Source organism: Lepidochelys kempii, chromosome 27 (assembly GCF_965140265.1).
Source record: "Lepidochelys kempii isolate rLepKem1 chromosome 27, rLepKem1.hap2, whole genome shotgun sequence".
In the NCBI taxonomy this organism is placed as follows: domain Eukaryota; kingdom Metazoa; phylum Chordata; order Testudines; family Cheloniidae; genus Lepidochelys; species Lepidochelys kempii.
Window position 1 is genome coordinate 14636137 of NC_133282.1, and position 25659 is coordinate 14661795.

At 52.7% G+C, this 25659-nt stretch overlaps 1 protein-coding gene and 1 long non-coding RNA gene across 5 annotated transcripts in view; one reads left to right on the forward strand and one right to left on the reverse strand.

Annotated features, from left to right (window-relative positions):
- Positions 1 to 103: 103 nt before the first annotated feature.
- GPR179 (G protein-coupled receptor 179) overlaps positions 104 to 25659 on the reverse strand; it is a 36511-nt gene continuing 10955 nt past the window's right edge. For 3 of the 4 annotated variants that reach the window (XM_073325677.1, XM_073325678.1, XM_073325679.1), the window contains exons 3-11: positions 21262 to 21364; positions 19994 to 20223; positions 18584 to 18652; positions 15426 to 15535; positions 13607 to 13845; positions 10998 to 11136; positions 9395 to 9500; positions 7979 to 8125; positions 104 to 6473 (exon numbers count right to left, since the gene is read on the reverse strand). In XM_073325677.1, the coding sequence (XP_073181778.1) occupies positions 2481 to 6473; positions 7979 to 8125; positions 9395 to 9500; positions 10998 to 11136; positions 13607 to 13845; positions 15426 to 15535; positions 18584 to 18652; positions 19994 to 20223; positions 21262 to 21364 (5136 nt within the window). In that variant the 3' untranslated portion in view covers positions 104 to 2480. The remainder of the gene's footprint in view (positions 6474 to 7978; positions 8126 to 9394; positions 9501 to 10997; positions 11137 to 13606; positions 13846 to 15425; positions 15536 to 18583; positions 18653 to 19993; positions 20224 to 21261; positions 21365 to 25659) is intronic. The other variant, XR_012156344.1, reaches the window with a different exon arrangement.
- LOC140903818 (uncharacterized) lies at positions 19874 to 24939 on the forward strand. Its single transcript, XR_012156345.1, has 3 exons — positions 19874 to 21384; positions 22655 to 22845; positions 24446 to 24939. It is a non-coding gene; the product is annotated as an uncharacterized lncRNA (long non-coding RNA).

Below are 25659 nucleotides of genomic sequence, written 5' to 3' on the forward strand. Positions count from 1 at the left end.
GGACCTCTAAGCCCTGGCCATTCTCCCCCCATTTCTCTCCTCGTGGGGAAAGCTTTCCTTTGTATTTCTCTTTCTGTCCACGGTCAATAATTGTCCCACTGTCAATCTGCTGCTGCCCACGTCAGGCACCGTGTTTCCTCCTGTGCAAAGTTCCAGGGCGAGGAAGTTGCGTGCACCTTGCGCTGTACAATTCCCACCTGTTTTAAGGAGAGGGGAGAGGTCATGGGGAGAACGGGGCACTATCTAGAGCCAGGCACGGGGTGGGCAGGTAGGCACTGCTGGCTTCCCAGACGCCCCTCTGCTGACGCACCTTGGTCCTTGCCCAGCAGCACTTGTGCTCTCCTGACTAGGGCCTAAGGACCCGCTGCATTGATCCATGCTGCTCAGGCTCCCAGCATATGCCCTCCTTTACACAGGGGCCCTTTCTTGGGCTGCTGCAGCATTAGGCCCTTTTGGGGACTGGGCTTCCAGCAGGCGTAACATCTCCAAACTCCACCTAAAAATTGGTGCAGGGTGGCGAGGGTGGGGTGGGGGACAGGACAATAAAGGCATCCAGGAAAACACACCTCTCTGTGTCGCCTAAAAGTGAAGGCTTGCTATTCTTGACAGTGAAAATGAAAGCGATTACCCTTCCTGGGGAGGCTTGGATGCCTTCTGGGCCAAGAAGCGGAATTGTAGCCCTAGGCATGTTCGCACAGGGTGTGATCACACAGACACGCACAGTAATCAGTAATGACAAAGTGCTTTGGAAAGTTAGTGGCATTGTTAGTTAAGACAATAAACACCCTTAAGTTGGAGTTCCCGTGACAGCAGTGTAACAGTGCCGTGTATTTAGCCAGCTGCGTCACTGGTACTGCGGTGAGTGATCCCTGGGGTTCGTTAATACCGAGGTTTCTAAAAGTGAAGCATTGGAAGGGCCTGAAGGTTAGTTTATTCCCCGGGAAGACATCCAGAGATTTGTGGCAAGAGAAAAGAGAATCACTGACTCACAAATAACATGCAGGCACTGAGCCAGCATCACTGGAATGAAACAAAAATGGCTCGTTTCAGATACATGAAATTTGTGTGACTGGTTCAGGGCCTCTGTGGGGAATTTGAAAGTAACTTAATTTGAAATCTAGGCAACAGAGTGACACGCGACTGGAGTGGAACATAAGCAGCAGTTTGTTTATCTCAAGCTTCAAAATCTGAACTAGATTACTGGAGCTACCCTTCACCAAAATGAAGATGGCTGCAGCGTTCGACGAGTGATCGGTTGGGCTGTTGGCAATGACTTGAAAAGCATCTTCCCTTTCCTACTCGGCCTCATCTTTGCATTGACCCTGTCCCCATGTTCCACCTCACTATTATGTTTCGTTCGGCTCTGCACAATAGGCTTTTCATTGACGTTCAAGGTCCGAGCCTGTCAATTGCAGAAGTCTCTCAATACCCGTTGTCTTCAAATTTTAGACTCCAGTTGTGTGCCCAAAGTGCTGCTAATTACGCCAAACACAACTGTTTCCCTGTTGCCTTGTCCTCCCCTGTGTGTTATGTTTTCTCCACTGGCTAGCTCCCCTCTGTTGCTAAGATTGGTAACTCTTTGGGGCAAGGACTGCCTTGTCATTACAGACTCAGCACTCGGCACAGTGGAGTCTTGATCCTGACTGGGGCCTCCACCATAATACAAATGTTAAACAACAATAATTTGAAGGTGCTCAGCACCTTGCAGGAGGTGACCTTGGCAGGCTCAGGCCTGGAAGAGAGGGTCAGTGACTTGGGAAAATACAAACCTCAAAGTAAGTAGCTCAAGGGAGCAGTAAGGTTCCTCAGATAGGCTAAGGATGAGCAGCATTTTGGGTGTAAGGCTTATCGACCCCTCATTAAGTTTGATTTATCCTCCTGTATGGGCCCATTGGTTGCACACCAAGGAGTTCCATGCACTTCCAGACTATCAGCTAACTGAGACATAGCTGTAAATGGAGAATCATATGATGCATGCCAAGCACATCCCTCCTCATTTCACCAGAGCTTGCAGCCGAGACTTTTTGTTTAGTGAGTTACAGTTTTAGATGACCGCGTTGGACATATGGCTGGTGGAAGTGTGTGAGGCTGGCTTTGAGGATGGTTTTAACGCTTTCCAATACCACTGGTTTGACAAAGAGGACACAACAGAACCTCGCTATGTGTTGACAGACAAAGGATGGAATCTGCAGAATATCACAGTTGACTTGGGTTTTCAGTGAAGGCAGAAAATTGCAACTGTCCCCTGACAGGAGTGGCCCATGGAGAGTCCAAGTGTGGTTCATTTCCACTAACTGAGAGGATCAAGGATATTTGCGTCTGGGATTTTGTCACCCACGCCATCGACTGTCAATGTAGGATTCAGTCCTTAATCCAGGTTTGGTGGACACGCAGTAGGCAGGGCTAAGAATTGAAGCAGTCATTGGTTGAAGTCGCCTTCTCGCCTCATCTGCATCCGTTTCCCACCCTTATGGAAAAAGCTACTCACAGTCCCATGGGACGTCTGATTTGGTTGGGCTGGGACCCCTGGTTTCCTCTCTCCGTTTTTCTGCTGTTTTGCTTCTGGCTGGGGTGGCGTGGATGGGACTGACGTCTCCCGCCTCCAGCCGACGCGCCTCCGAGGTTTTGCTGGTTTCTGCTCCATCCTTTGCAGCCGCCGTTGGAGCCCCTTCCGCTTCGCACGGGCAGATGTCTGCCGTCCTGCTGCCACCTGTGCTAAGACACCTGGCCACGCCCGCTTCCCGGGGGGGCACATTTGCCATCATGCTGTGGGCTTTGCTGAAACCTCTCAGGGGCTTTGGGTCAGGCACGAGGTGATGCAGCGGCTTGTGTTCGGCCTGACCCATGGGTTTATTTTTTGATTTTTTTGGCGGGGCTGTTGGAGTTCCCGTAACAGCTGTGCTGGCTGTTTCCATGGCCTGCTTTTCAGTCCGACTGGGCAAGGCTCCTTCGACGTCCCACGGGCATATTTCTGCCTTCGAACTTTCTTTCTCAACCGCTTTTGGATCTAATCCTTCCCAAGGGCAAATATCGGACTTTTTGCTCTCAACGCTGTCAGATTTCCTCGATGAAATTTTGCCCAGGTCAGTTGTTATAGAGGAGTCCTCCCAGGGGCAGATGGACTCTCGCTGGCTGCTTCCCTTCTCCAGCATTTTAGATGGGATGTCTCCAGTTCCTCTTGAACCTGTCTGCTCCCCCGCACTTGTGTCCTGTCTTAATTTCCCTTTATCTGATGGAGCTTCAGACACTTTCCCAGGGCATATTTCAACTTTAATGCTGGCTTCAACCTCCTTGCTTTCCCAAGGGCAAACGTCTACCTTTTTGCTCTCCACACTGCCGGATTTCTTTGAAGGGCCTTTGAACGGTTCAAAGCTTTTACTGTCCATTTTTACAGAGGATTCCTCCACACTCATGGTCTCCCAGGGGCAGATGGACTCTCGCTGCACCTTCTCCAGCATTTTAGATGGACTCGCTGCTGCTTTTGAGGTGATGCTCTGGTCGCCTTTGGAGAGACCAACTTTCTCCTGTGTTTCTTTCTCTGGTGGAGTCTCAGCTACCTCCCAGGGGCAGATTTCAGTTTTAACACTGGCTTCAACATCTGCATTTTCCCAGGGACAAACCTCTGCCTTCTTGCTTTCAACACTGTGCGATTTCTTTGAAGCAGCTTTATACAGATCTAGGCTCTTTGTAGCAAGCTTGATTGAGAGTTCCTCCATATCCATACTCTCCCAGGGGCAGACAGATTCTCGCTGACTGCCCCCTGTCTCTAACTTCTTAGATGGCATATCTCTGGTCTCCCTTGAACTGGCTGTGTATGCTTCATCCCTATCCTGTTTTATTTTCCCTTTATCCGATGAAGTTTCAGCTGCTTCCCAGGGGCAGATTTCAGTTTGAATGCTGGTTTTGACCTCTGCACTTTCCCATGGACAAACCTCTGCCTTTTTGTTATCAGCATTGTCAGATTTCTTGGAGGAAACTTTAGATAGATCAAAACTTTTGGAAACTGGTTTTATTGATGGGTCCTTCACATCCATGGTCTCCCAGGGGCAGATGGAGTCCCTCTGGCTGCTCCCCTTCTCCAGTGTTTTAGATGCACCTGTTGCTTTTGACCTGATGCTCTTATCCTCTTTGGAAGTCACACCAACTTTACTTAATAAAGTTCCTTTCTCTGGTGGCGCATCAGCCACCTCCCAGCTTTCAGCATTAACACTGGTTTCGACCTCCGCTGTTTCCCACGGGCAAACCTCTGCCTTTCTGCTTTCAGCGCTGTCAGATTTCTTTGAAGTCCCTTTTGGCAGATCAGTGTGTTTTGTGTCAGTTTTTGCTGACAGTTCCTCCATGTCCAAGCTCTCCCAGGGGCAGATGGCCTCTCGCTGGCTGCTTCCCTTCTCCAGTGTTTTGCCTGGACCTGCCGCTGCTTTCAGCGTGATGCTCTTGTCTCCTTTGGGAGCTCTGTCTTTACCCTGTTTCACTGGTGGAGCTTCAGTTGTGTCCACAGGGCATATTTCATTTTTGACACTGGTTATAACCTCTGCAGTTTCCCAAGGGCATGCCTCGGGATTCTTGCTGTCCATCTTAGAGCGATGGGACGTTTTAGCTTCATCCATGCTCCATTGTTGGAGGGCTCCACCAGAATTTATGGTCTCCCAGGGACACATGGATTCCCACTGGCTCCTCATCCTCTCCAGCTTCCTACGTATGGTGCCTCCTGTGTCTTTTGAACTCCTCCTTTCTGCTCTGCTGCTTGCTTTGGCTGGAACTGACCCCTCTTGGGCACCATCTGCTTCTTCCACACTCACCTCCCATGGGCATATTTCAAACATTTTGCTGGCGTCCTTGTTTTGCTGGGGTGGGGTTGTATTCGCCTCTTCCCAGGGACAGATGGTGGCTTGTTTACTCATCTTCTGCCTGCTTTCCTCGGGACCTCTGGCTGCGGCTTCTCGCCTTGCCGTCCTGCCGATGGATAGCGTTGAGGTTTCTGCTAGTTTGGGCTTATCGTGTCTACTGCCAGCCTCTTTTTCTTTCTCTTTCTCCCTCTGGCTCCCCTCGTCCTCCTTCCTTCCTTTAATGCTGCTCTTCTCCCTTGCCCGGTTAAACGCTCTAATGGCTAACCCTAAACTCTTGAGGGAGCTTTTCTGGGGGGAGATTTTAAGGCTTTGGGCTTTTGCCAGAGAGCTGTTTGGTTTCTCGGCACCTCCTGGTTTGGTCGGCTGGTTCTGCTGACTCTGATTGAAACCTTCCTCCTCCGCCAGTTCCCACGGGCATATTTCTGCAGCAAAGGAAGGTCCAGACAGCAGCCTGCTCTTCCCAGGCGTGGACGGAGGTTGCACATTATCTTCTCCCCGCTCTGCCTTCTCCATCTTTCCTGCAAGCTCCTCCACCTCCCATGGACCTGTATCTTTGGAGCCCTGACCAGGAGCGTCTGTGGCAGGCCGCATGTGCTCCTGAGCGTCCCCGGGGGCAACCTCGCTCCTTTCGAGACTGTGAGCCAAGCTTTGGTACCTGATGGGTGGTTGCGGTGGTGTTCTCCTGCTGGCAGGGGGCACCCTCCCTGACAGGTGAGAGCTGTCAACGCTGATGCTTTTCATTGGGGCATACGTGACGTGTTTCTGCACCTTGCTGTCTGGTGGGGTCACTTCCTCCCCCCAGGGGCAAACGGTGGCCCTGTCAAAGCTGTCTTGCAGGAAGAAGCTCACGGTCCCTTGGGCTACGTCGTCGCTCTGCGGCTGCTTCCCTTCCTCCGGGGCCTGCTCAGTGGCCTCCCCGCCATCTGCCTGCCCTGAGGATTGCATTGCAGGAGTGGAAGCTCCCTCCTTCCCCTTGCCCTCCTTTTCTCCAGCTTGTTCACAGCTATCTTCCAAATACGCCCGGCTGGTCAACAGCAGGGCCTTCTCTCTGGCACTCATGAGGACGCTGAGGGATTTCTGCAAGGGGGAGGGTTTGGGGTGAAGGGGTTTCTTGTCCGCCAACAGGTTGTGGGCACTGGCAGACTTGTAGACGAGGGGGGCCGAGTCCAGGGAATCGCCTTTGGTTCTCTCGGCGGCTTTCTTGGCCAGCTTTTTCCTCATCAAGGTGTCCAGCAGCGGGGGTTCCTTGCAGATGCTGTCGCGCCTGGGGGGCGAGGAGCCCTCCTTGGTGTCCTGCACGTGGTCGTAGGTGCTGTGGGACTTCCTCAGAGAGAAGGCTTTGTGCCTGGAGGAGTCATCTTTCACCTTCACACTGGAGCTGCCGGAGTCCAGAAGCCTTCTTTTGTAGGAGCCGGAGCGACTCCCACCGCCACCCGCGCCGGAGCTCTCCTTGCCCTCTCTGCTGCACTGCCGAGACACGGACTCTGGTATCTCGGTGATGCGCCTCATAATGGAGCGGCCCAGGCCCTTCTTGGAGCTCCTCTTTTTCTGAAGGTGAGGGTTGTTGGCGGTCATCTTCTTGGTTTTGTGGACCTCCAGCTGCGTGTAAAGCTTTTTTAATTCATCCTACACGTTGAGTGGAGTTTGGGAAGGCAGAGGAGAGAGGATAAAAAGAAAGGAACACAGATAAATACATAAAAACCTCTTATTCAATCAAAGTTTAACACCACCACTTGGTTGGCTCGGCTTTGGAGCTAAAACCATAGGCCTCTGCTCCTTGAGTGAAAGGACCAGGTCTGTTAGCTTGGGAAATGGTAGCCAACCAGCTGGCCAGGCCTGTGTTGGAAACCGGGTGCACGAGACACCGGGGGGAAGTTCAGAATCAAACTCTTGTTTTTTGGCCAATGTCTTTGAATTTATTTTCATCTACAGAAAACAAATTTTCCACAGAAAACAAATCCATTTGCCGCCCAGCTCTAGCTATTCTCTGCAAGCCCAGGAATTAACAGCAAGACCGGTTGCTCCTGGGATGGGCTGACATGGGGGAGCACATACCCTGGAGAGCTATACAGCCTCCCATAGTGAGATAAGAAATCTGATCCAATCAGGGATGAGTCATGTTTACTCAGTTTCCCCTCCCCTCTCACCAGGGTGAGTTTCTAAGCCCCAATTTCCAGTTGTTGGGCTGATCGCGACATCGCAGAGCGAATCTTGATTAAACTGGATCATCCGGTCCTTTTGAGGGGTGTTTTTTCAGGGGTGGGATTTTCAGAAGGAGGTGCCTAAATCCCATTGGAAGGCTCCTCATGGCCCTTTGTGCCTATGAACCTCTGAAATGTACGTCAGCCTCTGGGTTCATTTTCCTTTTGATCAGGGGTGTAAAATGTGTCTGGATTTCCTTCAGAAGAGGGGTGGAAAGGAAGGGAGGGCGGTAGTGAGGGGGTTTGGATTGAGCTGGGATATAGCCATCCATTGTACCAGCACCACCATGCAGGATTTTTAAATCCCTGATTAATAATAATAATAAATAATTAATAAAGAGCCCAAGATGCTGGGCGCCCACAGCAGCTGCTGAAGCCAACTGGCACTGCAGGTGCTCAGCACCTTGGAAAACCAGACTCCTCATTGCTAGCCCCTAAAGGTGCAAAGGAAAAACCCTCCACTTGTGACCCACTGCAGCGGTCCGTGCCTGGGTCTTCAGCAAGGCAGACAGAACCAACCGGCCTGTGGGGTGACTCCTGTGAGTAAGGGCTGACAGATCAGGCCCGGATAAAGCTGTAAACTTGGCACACCCCCGGCCCCCATTTCCACTGAGTGTTGACTCTGGAGACTAACAATGACATTGTCGAGGTCAGCCTTATTGACTACTTTGCTACTGACGGTCCCACGTTCTCCACTGCTGCTGGAGGATGGGTGAAGCAGCCCCTGCTTCCACCCCCTGTCCCATGATCGCGGAGGGATGTCACCCCTCACTCGAGGAGGGAAGGGAGATCCACGAAAGCCCCAGGGCAGGCATAACCCTCGCCACCCCTTTTTTGTTTGCTTCAGGAGAAAGACTGCAAAAGGCAACTCTTACTCTGCACAGTCCTGTATAGCTAGCGTCAAAAGAAGGTCCTGAGTGTGCCACCCACCCGAATGTCATCGGGGTCAAGACTGTGCTCGCTCCATGCCGACGTGATGCTGTTGTTCAGGTAGGAGCCCGAGCGCCGCATGTCCAGCTCGTCCTCGTACACCTCCGCTGCGATCTCCTCCCGCAGGGGTGATTTGGCATGCAAGAACTGGGGGAAGAGAGCAGTGGCAGGGGTTGAAGCCCTTGTTGCTTGCAGGCTGGGGTTGTCAGGGCAGCCGGGGGAGTTTGGCCCGCAAATGCACCTATCTCCTCTTGGATGCCTTTGCAAAACCTTACGCCATCTCACCTCTCTTTCTCCTTAATGGCCTGGGGCATGTCTTCGCTGCAGAGTTATACCTGGAGCGTCCCCCTCGCTCGAGTCCCAGCCACACACGCGAACTCTTCTCCCGAGCGCGGTGGGGCTGTTGACATCAGTTGCTCGGCCTTAGAGAGGGAATAGGCTACCGATCGAGTGAAACTCAGCTGCCTCAGCGGCCTCTCTGTGTGGACGCAGGCTAGCTCCGTTTTGACTGACTCCCAAAGACCCCCATGATACGCCGCCCCCTCCTGCCCCCCCGGAAGCGTGCACAAGGCCGGTGTGGACACAGCCGCTGGGGTGCTGTCATGTGGCCATGCACCCTTGAGCGAGGCCAACTTGAGAGGAGCAACCTGGGTGTAGATAACTGGAGTGAACTCTGCAGTGAAGACAGACGCCTCCCGTCACCCCGCCTGGGCCGAGCCTGCAGTAGACCGTAGACCCTGGCTTCACTGCAGCTTTGCACCAGTTAACCGGCGTGGTTGGCGCTAAACCCCTCGGTCGCTCAGATACTAGCCAGGGCAGCTAATGGTGCGTCACCCCTGCTGGAGGCCTGGGTACCCTGTTTTTTGGCAGCACCCCTGAATGGTACCTGAGTGACTGGTTTGGCTGGCCCTCCTTCCTCCCAGCTCTCCGTGCAGTGGGATAACCCAGAATGCTTTGCCCACCACTGCAATACATGCAAGCCCTCATACGCTATCTACCCCTCTGCCAGCTCTGCACCCCAGCCCTGGGCATGGGGGGCACTGCTGGGCAGGCTGGAGGAGGGAAGGGGAGTAACAGGGACTGACCTGTCCCCCTGCAAAGTCCCATGGGGCAGTCCTTGCTGCACCGTCCCCTACCGTTTCTGAATCAGGGCCGTATCCATTGCCTTCCTGTTGTCTCAGTCCATCCAAGGACAAATCTGCCCTTCTATTTCCAATGCTGCAGCATCTGCAAATGGTTATCCCTTGCGGGCCAGGCAGTTCCCGAGGAGCAGGCAGGCTGTTCAGCTTGTTAGGGATGGCTCTGGGTGCTTTAAAAAGGGGAATCTACCCCAAAGGTAACTGGGAAGGGAAAGCAGGATTGTGTTTTCAGCCTCCGGGAGAGCAATGCTGGGGGAAGAGGCCGGAGGCAGGTTACCTTTGGGATGAAGAGCAGTGCGAGCGTCATGGTAATGGTGACATGCGTGTGAATAAAGAACAGCAGCAGCGTCCAGTCGGGATGCAGCGAGGGAACCATCACGAACCTAGACGGGGGTGGGGGGAGACGTAATTTACAGAGGGCCAGACTTGGTCTGTCTTCCCCATGGCCTTGGGGAATAAAATCTTACTCGCACATTTGCAAAAGGGGCTGGGGGCTAAAGTCCCAGTGACGGCGGCTGGGAAGCTTCCCATGCAGTCTCTTGGCCTTTGGATCCGGACCAAGAGAGGCACCGCATAAAAGCTTTGGGCCAGATCCCCTTTGCTCTGCCCCTTCCTTGCGCAGGCAGTGACTATGCCTTTGTTCAGGGGCCTGATTCACCTCTCCTGGCCCCTGGTGTAAGTCAGCAGCTCCACTGACACCAGTGGCTTTACGTGGATGTAACACAGCTGGGGGGCGGGGAACCCATCCCAATGGGAGTTTGGCCTGAGAAAAGCCTGATTAAAAACAAAAGTCCCCAGCATTTGGCCTGTCTCATTAAATTATCCCACCCCTTCGCTGGGCAAGGCGGGGGTGCCATCCCAAAGTATTCAGGTGATGTCCCCAAAACAAGAACCCCTCCCCAGCAGTTGTTTGCTGTCCTGCTAGTTGGTGCATACGTACACTCTGCATCTACCTGTCAGAATGACCCCTCGCTCTTATCTAGCGCAGTTCTGTAGATCTCAAAGCGCTTTACAAAGGTTGGTCCCGTTATCTCCATTTTACAGATGGGGAAACTGAGGCATGGAGCAGGGCTGCGACTTGCTGAACATCACCCAACAAACCAGTTGCAGAGCCAGGAATAGAAGCCAGGTCTCCGGGGCGCTACCCTTTAGGCAATGCTGCCAGTCTCCTTCGGTACTAACACTCTCAGGAGTGGACCTCTCTAGCTTTACCAAGGTGGTAAGTATTATTCTCCACAATGTGCTGCTGGGGGTGGGAAACTGAGGCTCCGAGTGGTTAAAGTGATGCGCCTTATGTGAGACAGAGAGTCAGTGACTAGAACCCAGGATTTCTCAGACTTCCACTCTCCTCCTCTAGCCTCTGAACGACTCTCCCTCCAGCTGGGAGTGGAACCCAGACATCCTGAACCCCATCCTCTGCTCTAAGCACTAGGTCCCATTGCGGAGCATTTAGCACCCTGGGTTGGTGGGACAGTGCAGGGGGCGTCACTGGTCCTGTTGTACGCCGTTGGGGATCTCACTCTGCAGTGCTGGTTCAGGGGCTGGGGATCTTGCTCGTGCTGGGAGCTGAGCTGGGAGATCAGAAGAGGGAGGAGGAAAGAGCTGCCCGATGGGGTGACCTGGTTTTGAATGAGCTCAAGTTGCCACTTGCACTTGACCTGCCCCCGTGACTAACATTTACAGCACAAGACTCAGCTGGTGTGCAAAATCTAGGTCCAGCCCTGGCGGGAGAGGGGAGTGGGATTGTGTTTGTTGCTGACATGTGAGTCTCCAGCTCCCTTTCTGTCTGAACTGGACTGAGCTGTGGGCACCCAGGGCAGAGAGAGCACCAGGTCCTGCAGCCAAAGGGAACCTCTGGCTGGGTGATTCCCCATCCCCACCTGACAACGTGGAAGGCTGCAGAGATGATCATCTCATTGTGCAGGGCGATGCCCATGTAGCGAGGTTCATGGAAGGCAGAGGGCACCGTCCGGGTGGCGTAGCACAAGAAGCTGCCCCAGAATAAGAAGAGCATCTCAGCTGGCAGGAGAAAAAGAGAGATGAGCAGTAAAGGCCAGGGCCCGTTTCTCTAGGACATTCATTTTTTATATCGAGGCACTGTGGTCCATGGAGCTCAGGTGCCAGCCGGTTGATGGTCTAGTTAAGGCGAGCTAGCTGGCATGAACTCTCTGTTAGGAGGGCAGCCTTCTTCCATGCCCATTCTCCAAGCACTTCTCTCTGCCTAGAGCCAGAATGGCCTGTATGCCGCAAGCCCAGATTGATTACGGGGCAGGATCACTGTGGTTCTGAAGGCAGCGTTGTGATCCCCAGAACCACGGCACATTATTGGAGTCGTCAGGACCAGGATGGGAAAGAGGGGTAGCCCCGGAGACCTGCCTGGATATCCCCTCTATTTTGTTTTATTTGCCTCTCTCTGCATCCGTGGACATATACCTGCAAGAGAGAACAGGAGGGGAAGCCCGTATGTGTGGATTGCACTATAAGTCCAATAGCTTCCACTACTTTGCTTCTGCCGCAGATCCCAGACATTGTGCCTTCGAGCACGCGTCTCCCCATCAGTGCCCGGTGCAGGACATCCCCATGTTGCCCAGGTAGGTGCGGGAGCCTGAAAGGAGGCCTGCCCAGCACCTCCACAGCACAGCGGGTGGAGTGGATGACCAACAGCAGAGGGTTCTCCCATGAGGGGCATCTCAGTGCTAACGCGCGGCCTTTCGTCATTAGCCAGGCGCATTTCCAGGAGCCATTCTGCCCCTCCTTGCCACGAGCCAGGCTCTGCCACTCTCGCTCCTCTCAGGTGGTACTTTAAAGCAGGAATAATCCCGCTGAGGCCACTTGGGGAGCAGGGTAAGCGTCAGTATAAAAACCTGGCCCCGTGTGGTTTATATTGAACCTGCTTGTGGCTTTCCTGTCTCCTTGCTGAGAATTGCTCTGTGCCAGAACTGGTCGCAGTGCGTATGTCTACACTACACACTAAGCTTGGGTTCTGACTCAGGTTTGAGCCCAAGCCCCCACTTCTGTCCACACACAAATCAGTCTGACCCAGGTCAACAAGCACTCAGGACCCAAGTCCTAGGACCCTGCTAGGTGGGTGGCTCAGAGCCCAAGCCCTGCTGAGACTTGGGTCCAAGCCCTGTCGTTTTGCAATGTGGACACAGTTCAAGCCACAGACTTGAGTCAGAAGAACATGTTAGAACGACTGTGAGACGCGGGTCCAGCAATTGTAAACCCAGGTTTAACACTGCAGGGTGGACTCTCAAGCATGGGATTGGAAACACCGAGTCCACAAGGGTAGTGATCAATGGCTCCATGTCTAGATGGCAGCCAGTATCAAGTGGAGTGCCCCAGGGGTCAGTCCTGGGGCCGGTTTTGTTCAATATCTTCATAAATGATCTGGAGGATGGTGTGGATTGCACCCTCAGCAAATTTGCGGATGATACTAAACTAGGAGGAGTGGTAGATACGGTGGCAGGTAGGGATAGGATACAGAGGGACCTAGACAAATTGGAGGATTAGGCCAAAAGAAATCTGATGAGGTTCAACAAGGATAAGTGCAGGGTCCTGCACTTAGGACGGAAGAATCCAATGCACCGCTACAGACTAGGGATCAAATGGCACGGCAGCAGTTCTGCGGAAAAGGACCTAGGGGTGACAGTGGACGAGAAGCTGGATATGAGTCAACAGTGTGCCCTTGTTGCCAAGAAGGCCAATGGCATTTTGGGATGTATAAGTAGGGGCATAGCCAGCAGATCGAGGGACGTGATCGTTCCCCTCTATTCGACATTGGTGAGGCCTCATCTGGAGTACTGTGTCCAGTTTTGGGCCCCACACTACAAGAAGGATGTGGAAAAATTGGAGAGAGTCCAGCGAAGGGCAACAAAAATGATTAGGGGTCTGGAACACATGACTTATGAGGAGAGGCTGAGGGAACTGGGATTGTTTAGTCTACAGAAGAGAAGAATGAGGGGGGATTTGATAGCTGCTTTCAACTACCTGAGAGGTGGTTCCAAAGAGGATGGTTCTAGACTATTCTCAGTGGTAGAAGATGACAGGACAAGGAGTAATGGTCTCAAGTTGCAGTGGGGGAGGTTTAGGTTGGATATTAGGAAAAACTTTTTCACTAGGAGGGTGGTGAAACACTGGAATGCGTTACCTAGGGAGGTGGTAGAATCTCCTTCCTTAGAAGTTTTTAAGGTCAGGCTTGACAAAGCCCTGGCTGAGATGATTTAATTGGGGATTGGTCCTGCTTTGAGCAGGGGGTTGGACTAGATGACCTCCTGAGGTCCCTTCCTACCCTGATATTCTATGATTCTATGATAAGCCTGGGTCCTACAGACAAGTCCACTGAGTCTCTTTAAGCACCCTGCCCCATTTGGGGGCTCTGTGTCCTTAGACCTTTGTAGACTCTGGTACAATGACATATCTGGGCAAACTGAAGGCCCCCTCCCCTCCCTCTCTTGTGATGTCCGAAGCTTCGGACGCAGGGTCTCACCCACAACCATCATGTAGTCCCACCGGTCATGGTCGCAGATGTAGAACTGAAGCCCCTTGGCAGTCTGGGAGCGGATCACCAGCGGGATGTTCTTATCGATGTTCTCCAACATCCCCACCGTCCAGGCAGCCAGAAACCAGAGCACCAAGAGCAGGATCAGCCCCAGCATCTTCAGCACCCGCCCGCTGGTCATGTAGGGCATTCGCTGGGCTGAGCGGGAGAGGAACACCTTCAGCACCCTGCATAACAGAGAGGGAGGAGGTGACTGTAGCTTCCCCGTGGGCCTTTCCTTCGATGGCCAGCTGATGGCGGACTTAGGACTTCCTGAGGTCCCTTTGTGCTGGGTGGGTTTTAACCTGAGCGCTCTGGAGTCTCATTGCATCTTGTCTGCACTGTCGTGCTGCTAAAGGAAAAGCCCACCTGATAGAAGGGTATTAAAATATTAATTATATCAGGTCCAAGGCCATGCAGGTAACTGCAAACTAGCACGAGGGTGAGAGTTCAACAGCGAGATTGTAAACACCTTGGGTGGGAGAACTGTCTCTTTGTCCTGTGTTTGTACAGCACCTGGCACATTGGGGGCCAGGCGGCTCCTGGGTGCTATGATAATACAAATAATTAATCATAATAAACAAAATGACCCCCTCTTGTATGGAGCAAGTTCTGCCCGTATGCCTATAGACCGACATTGGGCCTGGGTGAATTATGGTTTTTAATTGAGTTTGGATGTTAGTATGTGTGATAAGCTCAAAGGACGTGACCCAAAAGAAGGAGATTCTGAGAAAGTTGGGTTATTTGTGTTAGATCTGTGTGAATCTTCCCATATCAGCAGGAGCTTATCTAAAGTTTGGGTTGAGGCAAGAAAAAGAAAAATACGGTTAATTGGGTACCAGGGGCAGTAAATAATTGGTGCTATAGGTTTGTTAAATTTATTATAAAGAACTGCTTAGGAAGAAATATGGCAAAAAGACAAGAAGAAAACCTTAAAAAGGGGGGCCCAGCCCTTAATCTTGTCTTAACCGGGCCCGTGGACAGGGTTCAGCTCTTATCTGCCTCATTTGGCTTTAGCTAAGGTCCAGCATCTGGCAATGACATCTTTTGTTTATTATAGTGTAGACAATGCAAGGGTTTTAGGGGTTTCTTTGTCACAGCTGTTACTTTCCACTATAGCATGACTGCAGGGAGGCCAGGATCTCCCAAGCCTGAGCCAGTTGTGAGTTTCTGACCAATGCTCATTGTTGGTAGGCTATCGAGTGTAAGTGCATATACGCTTGTATTTGTGATTTGGATGTAATCGACACCAAGTGGCTTTTGGACTTGTGTGACAGCTGAGCAGTGGTGAAACTTAGTACATGTATTAGGGAAATTATTTCCAGTTCTGCTCCTCACTGGAACAATTTACCAAGGATCGGGGGGAGGGATAGCTCAGTGGTTTGAGCATTGGCCTGCTAAACCCAGGGTTGTGAGTTCAATCCTTGAGGGGGCCATTTAGGGATCTGGAGCAAAAATTGGGGATTGGCCCTGCTTTGAGCAGGGGGTTGGACTAGATGACCTCCTGAGGTCCCTTCCAACCCTGATATCCTATGATCAGAGTGGATTCTCCATCCCTGGCCATTTTAAAATCAAGACTGGATGTTTTTCGAAAAGATCTGCTCTAGGAATTATTTCTGGGGCAGTCCTATGGCCTGTGTCAGATGGGAGATGAGCCTGGTTGTTCACAATGGTCCCCGTTTGGCTTTGGACTCTATGAAACAGCTGCTGGTGGGAGGGCTTGTAGAAGGAGCTGCTGTCTGATGGGTCATTGCCCTGGCTGCGTTACCTGTACAGCTTGAGGGTGATGGTCCCGTAGACGATGGCAAACCCAAGCATGCGCACCCAGCGCAGGATGATGCAGCGGAAAATGCTCGGCTTGAAGTACAGGATAAACACCTGGACAGAAAGGCGAGAGGGGGTGACTCCGGGGCAGCTCAGATCTCTGTTTGGGGAAGCTGGGAGGGCCTTACTTGCTGCTCCGACTTCCCCAGCTCGACCTGCACCTGAGATTTGGGTCCCAGTTCTCGTTTGCACTTGTGGACCTTTGAGACTGCTCTGGCAGCCTTTTGGGGCGTTATAATGGATGTCAGGGATGTTAACAGCCACACTGAGGCCCCGGGATGCCGCCAGTGCAGTGGAAAAAGAGATTGGGGCTCATCTAGACTCAGACAAAAGTTGTGGTGTTGGATTGGGTTAGCTACCAAGTTCTAACAAAACATCTTGTATCTTCGTCTAGACAGAGCCTTCGTGTAAATGTGACATAGTCTGTGCAGTGTTGTGCGTCAGAACCCTAGCATGATTCACAGAAGGGACTGGATGTTTCTGTGGATAATGGGAATTCTACAGCTAGCAAATACTAACCAAAGTCAGCAATAGTTTAAAAGAGGCATAAACCCTCTGGCTTCCGAGCATGAGCCCCCCTCTGCCAATTCCTACCCCCTCAGGTGGAAACCTCCCCTGGGGGTAGGCGATTCCATAAGTGCAGGGTTTCTTGCACCTGCCTTTGAAGCAGCTGGTCCTGGCCACTTGTGGAGACTGTTGTGACATAAGAACGACCATGTTAGGTCAGACCAAAGATCCATCTAGCCCAGTATCCTGTCTTCTGACAGGTGCCCCAGAGGGAATGAACAGAACAAGTGATCATTAAGTGATCCATCCCCTATCACCCATTCCCAGCTTCTGGCAAACAGAGGCTAGGGACACCATTCCTCCCATCCTGGCTAATAGCCATTGATGGACCTGTCCTCCATGAACTTATCTAGTTCTTTTTTGAACCCTGTTATAGTCTTGGCCTTCACAACATCCTCTGGCAAGGAGTTCCACAGGTTGACTGTGCGTTGTGTGAAGAAATACTTCCTTTTGTTTGTTTTAATACTTCCTGCCTGTTAGTTTCATTGCGTGACCCCGAGTTCTCGTACGGCAATTCCCATGTCCCTTGTGTCTTCTCCTTGTGCCTGGGTGTGCGCGCGCACTGATGTTGCATCCTACAGGTTGCAGACCTCCCATGGTATTACACCTCCGACTACTGCAACAAGTACTCCTTTTGCTTCAGTGGAAGAGGCCCATCTTTTTGTGCCTTCTAGTTGCATTCCCTGTGTGTCTGTATGTAGTTGATACCTGTATGTGGCATCTGCAGACAGGGAAACTGAGGCCCAAGAAGATCAAGTGACCTCCCCTTGGCCACAAAATGACTCTCAGCAGGAGTCAAATTGAAAACACAGGGTGCCTGGCTCCCAGTCCTCTGCTCAGGGCACTAGGACAAATATTTCTCTAGTGGAACATAAACTGGCTACCAAGACATAGTATGATGGGCATCAGCTGGACACTATGGTGATGTGCAGTCTATAAGCACCAAAAATTCAAATAAATTGTGGGTGACAAATTTGCAAATTCCAGCTAACTCCCCTCTGCCCCCTTTTGTGGGAGCGAGGGAACGTATGTGAGAGAAATTTGCTGAAAAACCTGAAGATCAATTACTTTGGAAAAGACTCGTTCCCCTTCCCTGGTGCTTTCTTGAAGGCAGAAGCTGTAAATCTTGCAGGATAGAGAGAGGATTTAGATCATTTAATTTAATTCCAGTGGCCGAAAAGGGATTTGAGTTCTTGAGAAGGATGATCCCACAAGAGCTGGTGTCCGGGACAGCAAAATTAGCCATCAGCTTAGTTGCCCTCACACCCTGTTTGATGGCAGACCTCTCGCTGCTCCTGGCCTGGAGAAGGAACCCAAGATCCTGGAAGGAGTCCTTCCAGGAGAGCAAATGGAGAGTGAGCCGCACTCTCCACCCGCCTTTTGTACACCCTAGGCTGCTTCCTGTCCCTCCTGCCATGAAGGGAGGAGGTTGATCCTTGGGGTTCTGGAGGTGCTGGGGCTCCTCTCATCCCTCCGCCCCCATGTAGGGGCACTGTGACCTATCCAAGGAGCTGGGGTGCCCTGTGATCAGCTTTGAGCTGCGCCCATGTAGGTGGGGAGAAAGGCAGCTTGGCTGGATCACGCCCAGCTCTCGGGGGAGAAGAACATCAGGAACACACAGGGCTGGTCTTCCTTCGACCTAGCTACTGCCTTTCTGGGAGGTGGCTTCTCCCATCAGCGTAGATTGTGTCTACACTGAAGCTCGCTGCTGTAGCATTTGAAGGGTAGACATACCCTCCGGCTCAGCGAATTCTGGGTGTGAAATAGCCCCAGTGAAATGTGCCACTGGACTCAAACCCTCACATGGGCTTTCCTAGCTACTGAGGACCCTATCAGGGGACTATGTGATGTTGTCTATCAATAGACAACCGCCTCACCCCAAAGAACTAGGGTCCCGTGGGATAGGAGGAGCAGAGCCAATCCCCGGGGAGGAGGGGCGATACACGTCTATGCTCTTGTGCAGCTGAGGGTTCCTCTCTGCCTAGGAATTTACACGGTTCCATGCTCATCACTCTGCTACCTGACGGCTCTTACTAGATACTAGAGACACTCAGATACGTGCAAGGCATTGTTCTAGCCTCTGAATCCTCCGCTGGATGATGGATCTGTGGGAGGGCATGACAGGTAGCCGCAGGGTACATCTGCCCTGGAGCTGGTGGTATCATTTCCAGCCGGGGTAGATGGATCTGTGCTAGCTCTGATTAAGCCAGGGCACTAAAAATAGCCATGTAGCTGCGCTGGTGTGAGGGGTGGGACGGGCGAAGCTGCCCAATGCGTGCCTTCATTGGGATTCCTGGGGTGAATCCATCCCCAGTGTAACTCTATTGGCTGGATTTGGCCCCCTGGGGTCTCTCTCTCTCTCTGTCCTGGCTAGGATCAAAGGTACCATGGCACAAGGAGATCACCAGACAGGAAGGTCTGAGAAGAGGGAAAGCACTGAACCTACTTCTATCCGGCCCAGCCTCCTTCCGGAGTCAGGGTGCTCTTGGGGCAAAGGACGGAGTGCTGACTTCCCAGTGCAAGCCAGATACTTACAGGGAAGTAGAGAAGCAGAGATCCAAAGAGGATGGTCTCCAGCAGGATAACTCCTGATGCCCGGATCCTCTAGGGAAACAAAGAGAGAGAGAGACACACACATGTGGTAGAGAATCCATGCGGTGGGGGAACAGACCAAGCAAGCATATGATGCCAATGTGGAGGATGGATCCGCAGGGGAGCTCAATGCGGAGAAGGTATTCCTGAATGTGCCCCTACTTGGTGGGGGGAATGCCCCACATCCTCACTGCAGCCCCCCAGAATCAAGCTCCATGGGCCTGGGCTCCCCTCTCTAATAAAACTAATATATATATTCTGGACCGGGGCTCTTGAAATAATCCCATTGGAAAAGGAGGTGGCTTGAAAGTGGAGTTAATCCAGTGTGCCAGGTGAGACTGTGCACCAGCAGGAGGCGCCCTTGTCAACGGAAACGAACAGGACCATGTGGAAACGTTGCTCTTTCCAGGTGAAGATTTTTATTTTAAATGAAAATGGATGGGGCAGGGGGGAAACCAAGCTGCTAACTATAATACTTTGCCACCTCTAGCGCCTTCTGGATGAGGCCCTTAAAGCACTTCACAAACATGAATTAGGATGCCCCACCCTCCACTTTTCCCCCCATGACTGAAGCAGTTAAATATCACCTCATTTTCCATATGGGGAAACTGAGGCACAGAGCAGGGAAAGTAACCTGTCCAGATTTTGGGGCAGCACTGGGCAGAGAACTCAGGTCACCTGGTTTTTAGTCCTGTGCTTAGCACTCCTCCGCTCCGGAGAGCTGGGCAGGAAGTCGACCCCCGGGTAGGGCACCTGTGCAAGGCTTAAGCAGGGCTTTCTTGGGACTTAAGGTGTGTATAGGGGTTGTGCTGGTCCCCAGCCCATTGCACACATCCAGCTGACCCTCCCGTGCTGCACCGAGGCAGGTGAGTCAATAGCGTCACCCCAGTTCACAGAGCTTGAAGCACCGTTTCCTGAAGTGGCCTCTGATTTTGGCTACCTCCCTTTTATGGCAGCCCAGCTGGAGACATTCAAGACCTTGATTTACAGAGGGGTATGGCAGGGAAACACCGCCCCCCCCAGCTCCAGCCAAAATCTGCAGCAGCTGCAGGGGCTCGGTGCCGAGGTGGCTCAAGTTGGGTGTCCAGAAAACAGAGGCACCTAAAACTGGAGACCACTGAAAACGTTTCCCTGTGTGACATGGGCTCTGAGCCAGGATGAGCATCCTGCTTTCCTCCCTCTCCAAGGATGCTGAACAGAACCTGCACCAGGTCTTGGAGGCTTCACTATATGGCCCCGAGGTGTTGCAGAGAGGAGGACTGCCCAAGAACCAGGGTCTTTTGAGTCCACTGTAGCAGGGAAGTGGGGCCCCGTAGTCAAAGTGCATTCCTCCGGGACCGCCGGATGCCTTGCCTTGCTCATTCGAAAGTGGTAGGAGACCAGCATGCTGAGAAAGACAGCCAGCATGCAGAAGGCCTGGAAAGAGAGGACAGCAGCCCGCAGGGACCAATCCTCCTGGATCAAACACGGGGTGTTGTCCACGCACGTCACGCATCCTTCCTTGCAGGGCCGGCACTCGAGCAAGGTCCCAGAGTCCACGGCTCCGTACTGCCCTACGTACTGGGACGAGCTTTCCTCGGGGCCTGCAGGGGTGAAAAGGAGGCGTGCGGGAAGGTTAAAATGTCGCTGCGTCTCTGCACAGCCTTTGCTTCCTCTCCTCCCGCAAAACAGACTCATAGATGGGGCCTGGGCCTGATCAGAGCCGGCGCTAGGTGTAAGCAGACTAAACAATTGCTTATGGCCCCAAGTAGCTCAAGGGGGGGCCCCCATTTGCTTTTTATTATGTGTTGGGGGAGCAAAAACGTTCCTGTTTAGGCTAGCACTGCCTCTGGGCCTGATTCTCTGCTGCCCCACCCCACACAGCATCATCTACACCGGCACGGCATAGGTGTGAAAAGCTGCCTTTCAGACTTGGTAGCACCTTGTTTGCGCTGGTATAAATGATAGTCCAAGGTGCAGAGCAATCATGGGGACGCTCTTCTCTCTGGCTAGGGCATCTCTAAGGCCTGGTTAACTCAAGGCATGACATTAACCCTACTTGGTTGAGCCACTTTTAACTTGGCCCTGTGATTTGCAGTCCCGCCCATCCCTGTCCACTGATGAAGGGTATTTTCCTGTACTGGGTGGGAGATCAGGAAAAGGTTAAGGCAAAGCAGGGCACAGATCAGCCCCAAGGGTCCAAACCTATGGATGCATTTCCAGATGGTGGAACTGCAGCATCTGGGAAGGGGAGCCTTTTGGAAATGCCGGGTGCTTATAATGCTTGGAGATGGCGGTGGGGCCTGTGGAGTCGGAGAGCTGGGAAGCTAGAGAGGAAGGAGGGTGCAATGGTTAAAGCACCAGCCTTAGATATGGGAGACCTGGCTTCAGTTCCCTGCTTAGCCACTGATGATCTGCACAACCGTGGGCGAGTCACTTAGCTTCAGCTCCCACTCTGTGAAACGAGGGAGGGTTGTTGGGGAGGTGCTCGCATGCTATGGGGAGGGAGGCTGGGTAAGATGGGTCACTAGGAGAGCCAAGCTTTGGCTTTGCATTGCGGATGCAGCCCAAGGAAAAAGCCAAGCCCAGCCACGCAGAGGAGATGCTCCGGCTGGGGTAGGCCAGGCAGGGTTACCACCTACCGGACTGGCCAGTGCCGGAGGCCCTGCTTGCACCATAGAAGCCCGGCTTGCACAGACAGAGGTATCTTCCGAGAACGAAGCCACGGCTTTCCTGCGGGATGCACTGAACAAAACATGCCACATGTGAGTGACACGGATCCCCTTCTCTGGGGTGAACCTGGAGCCTCAATGGGAACGTTTGGCCTCTCCCTGACCCCTCCCAGCCGGGAATCTAGATGGCTTTCTTTGGTATGACTGTCCCTCTGTCCTTAGAGGGGTTCCCTCCCCCCGCCCCTACTCAGTTTGGTCCCCCTGTCCCTTTAAATTTACTTCTGGAAGCCAGTGGTTAAACATTTAAGAATTAAAGGCAAAAGCCTGATTTTCAAATCCCCTCCTAAAACCTAAATGGACGCGTAATGCTGCAAAGCGCTAATCCCCGCTACCGTGAGGGCAAAAGCCGGGCGCAGGCAGCCTGCAAAGAGCTCCCCAGTTAATGCCAGGGATGTCGCGATCCCAGGCCAGAGGCCAGATGGCGATGGAGAAATGGGACAGATTGCATGCGAGGCCTAGAACAGGGAGCAGGGCAGAAGCCGCGAGAGCCCCAGCCATGAACCCACAGAAGGGCTGGCAGCTACTGGCATTCCTACCCGCTGCCCCCATGCCCGTGCCCCGCCCCTGTCCTTCCAAACGCAACAGCCGTCGACCGCGGCTCTGCTGCCGAGAGGCTGAGGGGAGAGGAATCAATCTTTCGCTTGCCATGTGGAGTGCCCCCCAGGGCAGATTGAAGGTGGAGGAAGAGGAGGCCGGGCAGGCCCCAGGAACCAGGGGGCAGGCTGGGAGCAGAAAGGGTGCAGGGCTGGATGGGTTAGATGGAAAGTGATCCCTGTCTCCTCCCCCCACCCCGCATGTTTGCTGCTCAGCTGCGATGTATCCAGTGCTGATTGATTGTGGGGGTGGGGGAGGGCAGCCGAGGGAGACAAGCTCCCCCCATCTCCCCTCTCTCGGCTCTCAACGCGCGTTCCCCATCATCCGCTTTGTGCAGGTGGTTGCTTTGCTGGCTCAGACAGCCCTGCCTCTGCTGCTACCCACACAACAGTTCCCGCGCTGCTCCGTTCTGGCCAGCCTGGGTGCCGGGACTGCCAAGGGGTGGCGTAACGTGTGCTGTAAACACCTGGCTCAGGAAGTGGACCAGCTCCGTTCCCCAGGCCAGTGATACACCCTCCGACAAGGGGAACAGCTTTTGATCATTGGTCTGGGATGTAGAGGTGACAGGCCCCTTCGCCCACTGCTTCCCCTCCCAGTGCTCCTTTTGGGCCAGGCAAGATGCCAGCGGCTCCCAAAGTATCCACTCTGCCACCCCTGCAGTCCTGTCTGTTCAGGCCGGTTCATCTGTGGGTGTTTTGCCTTTCCCTAGGGCTTTCTGTGTGAGTGCTACCTCTCTGGGTCTGCATCATTTGAACTTTGGGAGCTGCTTTAAACATGGGCAAGAAACTTTAATCTAAGACAACAGGCCGAGCACCAGAAAGCAGGGACAAGGGCTACTCGACAACTGGGTTCAACTCTCCGTCCGCCAGAGTCGGGAGCAATGCAGCAGGATCCAGCGAGGTAGGACACTGGACTGGGAATCAGGACGCCTGTGTTCTCTTCTTATATCTAGCACTGATTTGCTGGGTGACCTTGCACACCTCACTTCCCCTCTCTGTGCCTCCCACCCCCTTGTCTATTCAGCAGTTTTGGGGCAGGGACTGTCTCTCCCCATGTGTTTGCACAGTGGGGCCCAGATCTCAGTCAGGCCCTCTATGGTCATAAGGGGAAGCACAAGCTTTGTATGCTAATTTGCACATTGCTCATGCAGGACCAATGGCTATGCCGGAAGGGGGCAGCAGCTGGCCCATGGGTGGAAGTGGGATGGAGCCAAATAACCATGCGGTGGGTATGGGGAGACACAATCCCCCAGGGGAGCCAGAAATAGATCAAGGAAACTGATAGCCAGTGCGAGCTAGGGAGACAAGGAGCAACCGTGTTCATTAATGCTCTTGGGGGATGTCTCTGAGCTGGGTCATGGTGGCAAAGATCACGCAACGGAGGCGGGATTACCACCCTTGAATCTATTAGCCCGTCCCGTTTGCCTGTCCTCCTTCCACCACCCCATCCCTCTCCTTTTGCTCCTGGGTGCCTTGAAAACTGCCCCTTCCCCTCCTGGTCTTGTATGCTGATTCCATGATTTCCGCCGACCGGAGTGCATTAACCCTGCAAATTTAAGCAGCGCTCCAGTAATTCAAAGGCAGCCTTTTAATTACACAGGGAGGGAGGGAGAGAGAGAGAGAGAGAGAGGTGGGTGTCCCTGGTATTTACCCAGCATGGGAGAGATGGGAGCAAAAAGAGAAGCAGGACAAGGCAAGATTCGTTAATTAACAAAGCCGGCCGCGCTGCCTTTCTATTTATTTTTTAATAGATAATTACATCAAAAGGGACGTGGGGTGGGATCTTGCTGGGTTTGTCATTTAAAAGAGCCCTGGAGGCTGCAGGAGATCTGATTGGACATTAGATCCCAAGCGCTGAACCTCCTAATCCCCAAATGATTAAAGCAACCATCTCGATCCCCATCCCGCTCCTGCTTGGAGAAGCTGCTGGCTTCCTCTCTCCCTGCTGAGCAGAGCGGACGTCAGGACGGGGCCGCCAGGACGGGTATTACAGTGGTGAATGCTCCATGTGATGGCTAAGAGACACTGCCAAGTACATTAAGCCCTGAAATGTGACCTACCTTAACATGGGTATAATCTGGTATCTCTATCTATCTAATCATCCAGGCATTTATACTGCACTCGGCCCTGGGGGATGGGGAGGAAAACAGAGCACATGCTAATGATGCTAAAATATCTGTATTCCCAACAAATGGGAGGTTCAAAGTGAGCTGGGGGGCCCAAATCTCATGGAACGTCAAAGGAAGTTGGGGGGCCCAACTCCCTTCAACGCCTTTGAGATCTCCAGGCTGCATTCTTGCCACACCACAATGAAGCAGGCTATTTTTGTAGGCCCTACAGGAAAAGTCACACTTTGTACAGGTGTTGTCTTCATTGGAGGTGGTTAGAAAACTCTTGAAATCTGCTTCGTCCTTAACTAACCACACTCAGCAGTTTGTGTGGTCAGACGTTAGCTAATGACCCCTATGAGGGAGGAAAACCTGATTCTCCCCATTCTACAGATGGGGAAATCCCCCAGAAGGCAAAGGGACTTGCTCAGCGTCACCCACCAAGCAAGTAGGGTTGCCAGCCCTCCAGGATTTTCCTGGCGTCTGCAGGAATTAAAGATTAATCTTGATTTGAAGATCACCTCCAGTGATGAAACCTTCAGGAATACGTCCAAACAAAATTGGCAACCCTACAAGCAAGCGCTTCAGTTCTAGCTCAGAATTGCACTCAGGACTTCCTGCCTCCTAATGAAAGACCTCTAGGCACCCCTGCCTCTCCCAAAGAGAACAGCGTTGCCCAGGGGTTAGGGCTGTAGCCTGGAACGCCAGAGACGTGTATGCAATTTTCTCCTCCAGAACGGACTTCCGGTGTGACTTTGGGCAAGTCTCTTAGGCCCAGACCCTCAAAGCTATTCAGGGGCCCAACTCCCACTGAAATCAAATAAATGCCTAATAATAATAAAAACCTAATACCTTTGAGGTTCCTCCTCTTTGGCTCGCTCTGTGCCTCAGTTTCCCCATCTGTACAGTGGGGTTTCACCTGCCTCCCTGGTGGGTTGTGAGGCTAACTACGTTGAAGACTGTGGGGTGTTCAGAGAGTAGGGTCATGGGTGGCAGATCGGTACCTAAAATAGACAGATCATTCTATTCCCATGGGGTCACTTCTTGGGGGTGGGAGGAAGGAGGTTATGCACTGTAGATGGCTCTGATTCCAGAAGCTTTTCAAACTGCCCACTGTGGGAACTCTTTCAATAGGGGGGCATAGCAGCCAGCAGCTGGTCAGTGCAGAGTTGCGACACCTGAACTCATGGGATAGGGGTGATAGCTGCCATGGAACAGGGGACTCAAAGGTCTGTGAATGGGGATGGGTTCACGCAGCTTGGAGGGAATCAGGTCACACACTGTGTCTTGTGGCGAAACAAAAACCAATGTGCGTACATGCAGATTTGCACAGTAAACCTCACTGGCTGCGAGGCAGGGAGCAGCTGAGCTAAGCAGATGGGTCAGCTGGAGTGGGGATAATATTCAGCGGTGAAGGAGAGACAGGGAGTAGCGGAAACCAGGAGAGAGGAAAGACTCTGGAAAGAGGAGTGAAATTACAAGGAAGGATAATGTCCCTTGGGAGTGGAGGGAAGCGAGATCTAAGGGTTTGAACCAGAGCCCACTGAAGTCGGAGGGAGTTTTTCCGTTGGCTCCACTGAGCTTTGGATCAGGCCCTCCGGCCCAGG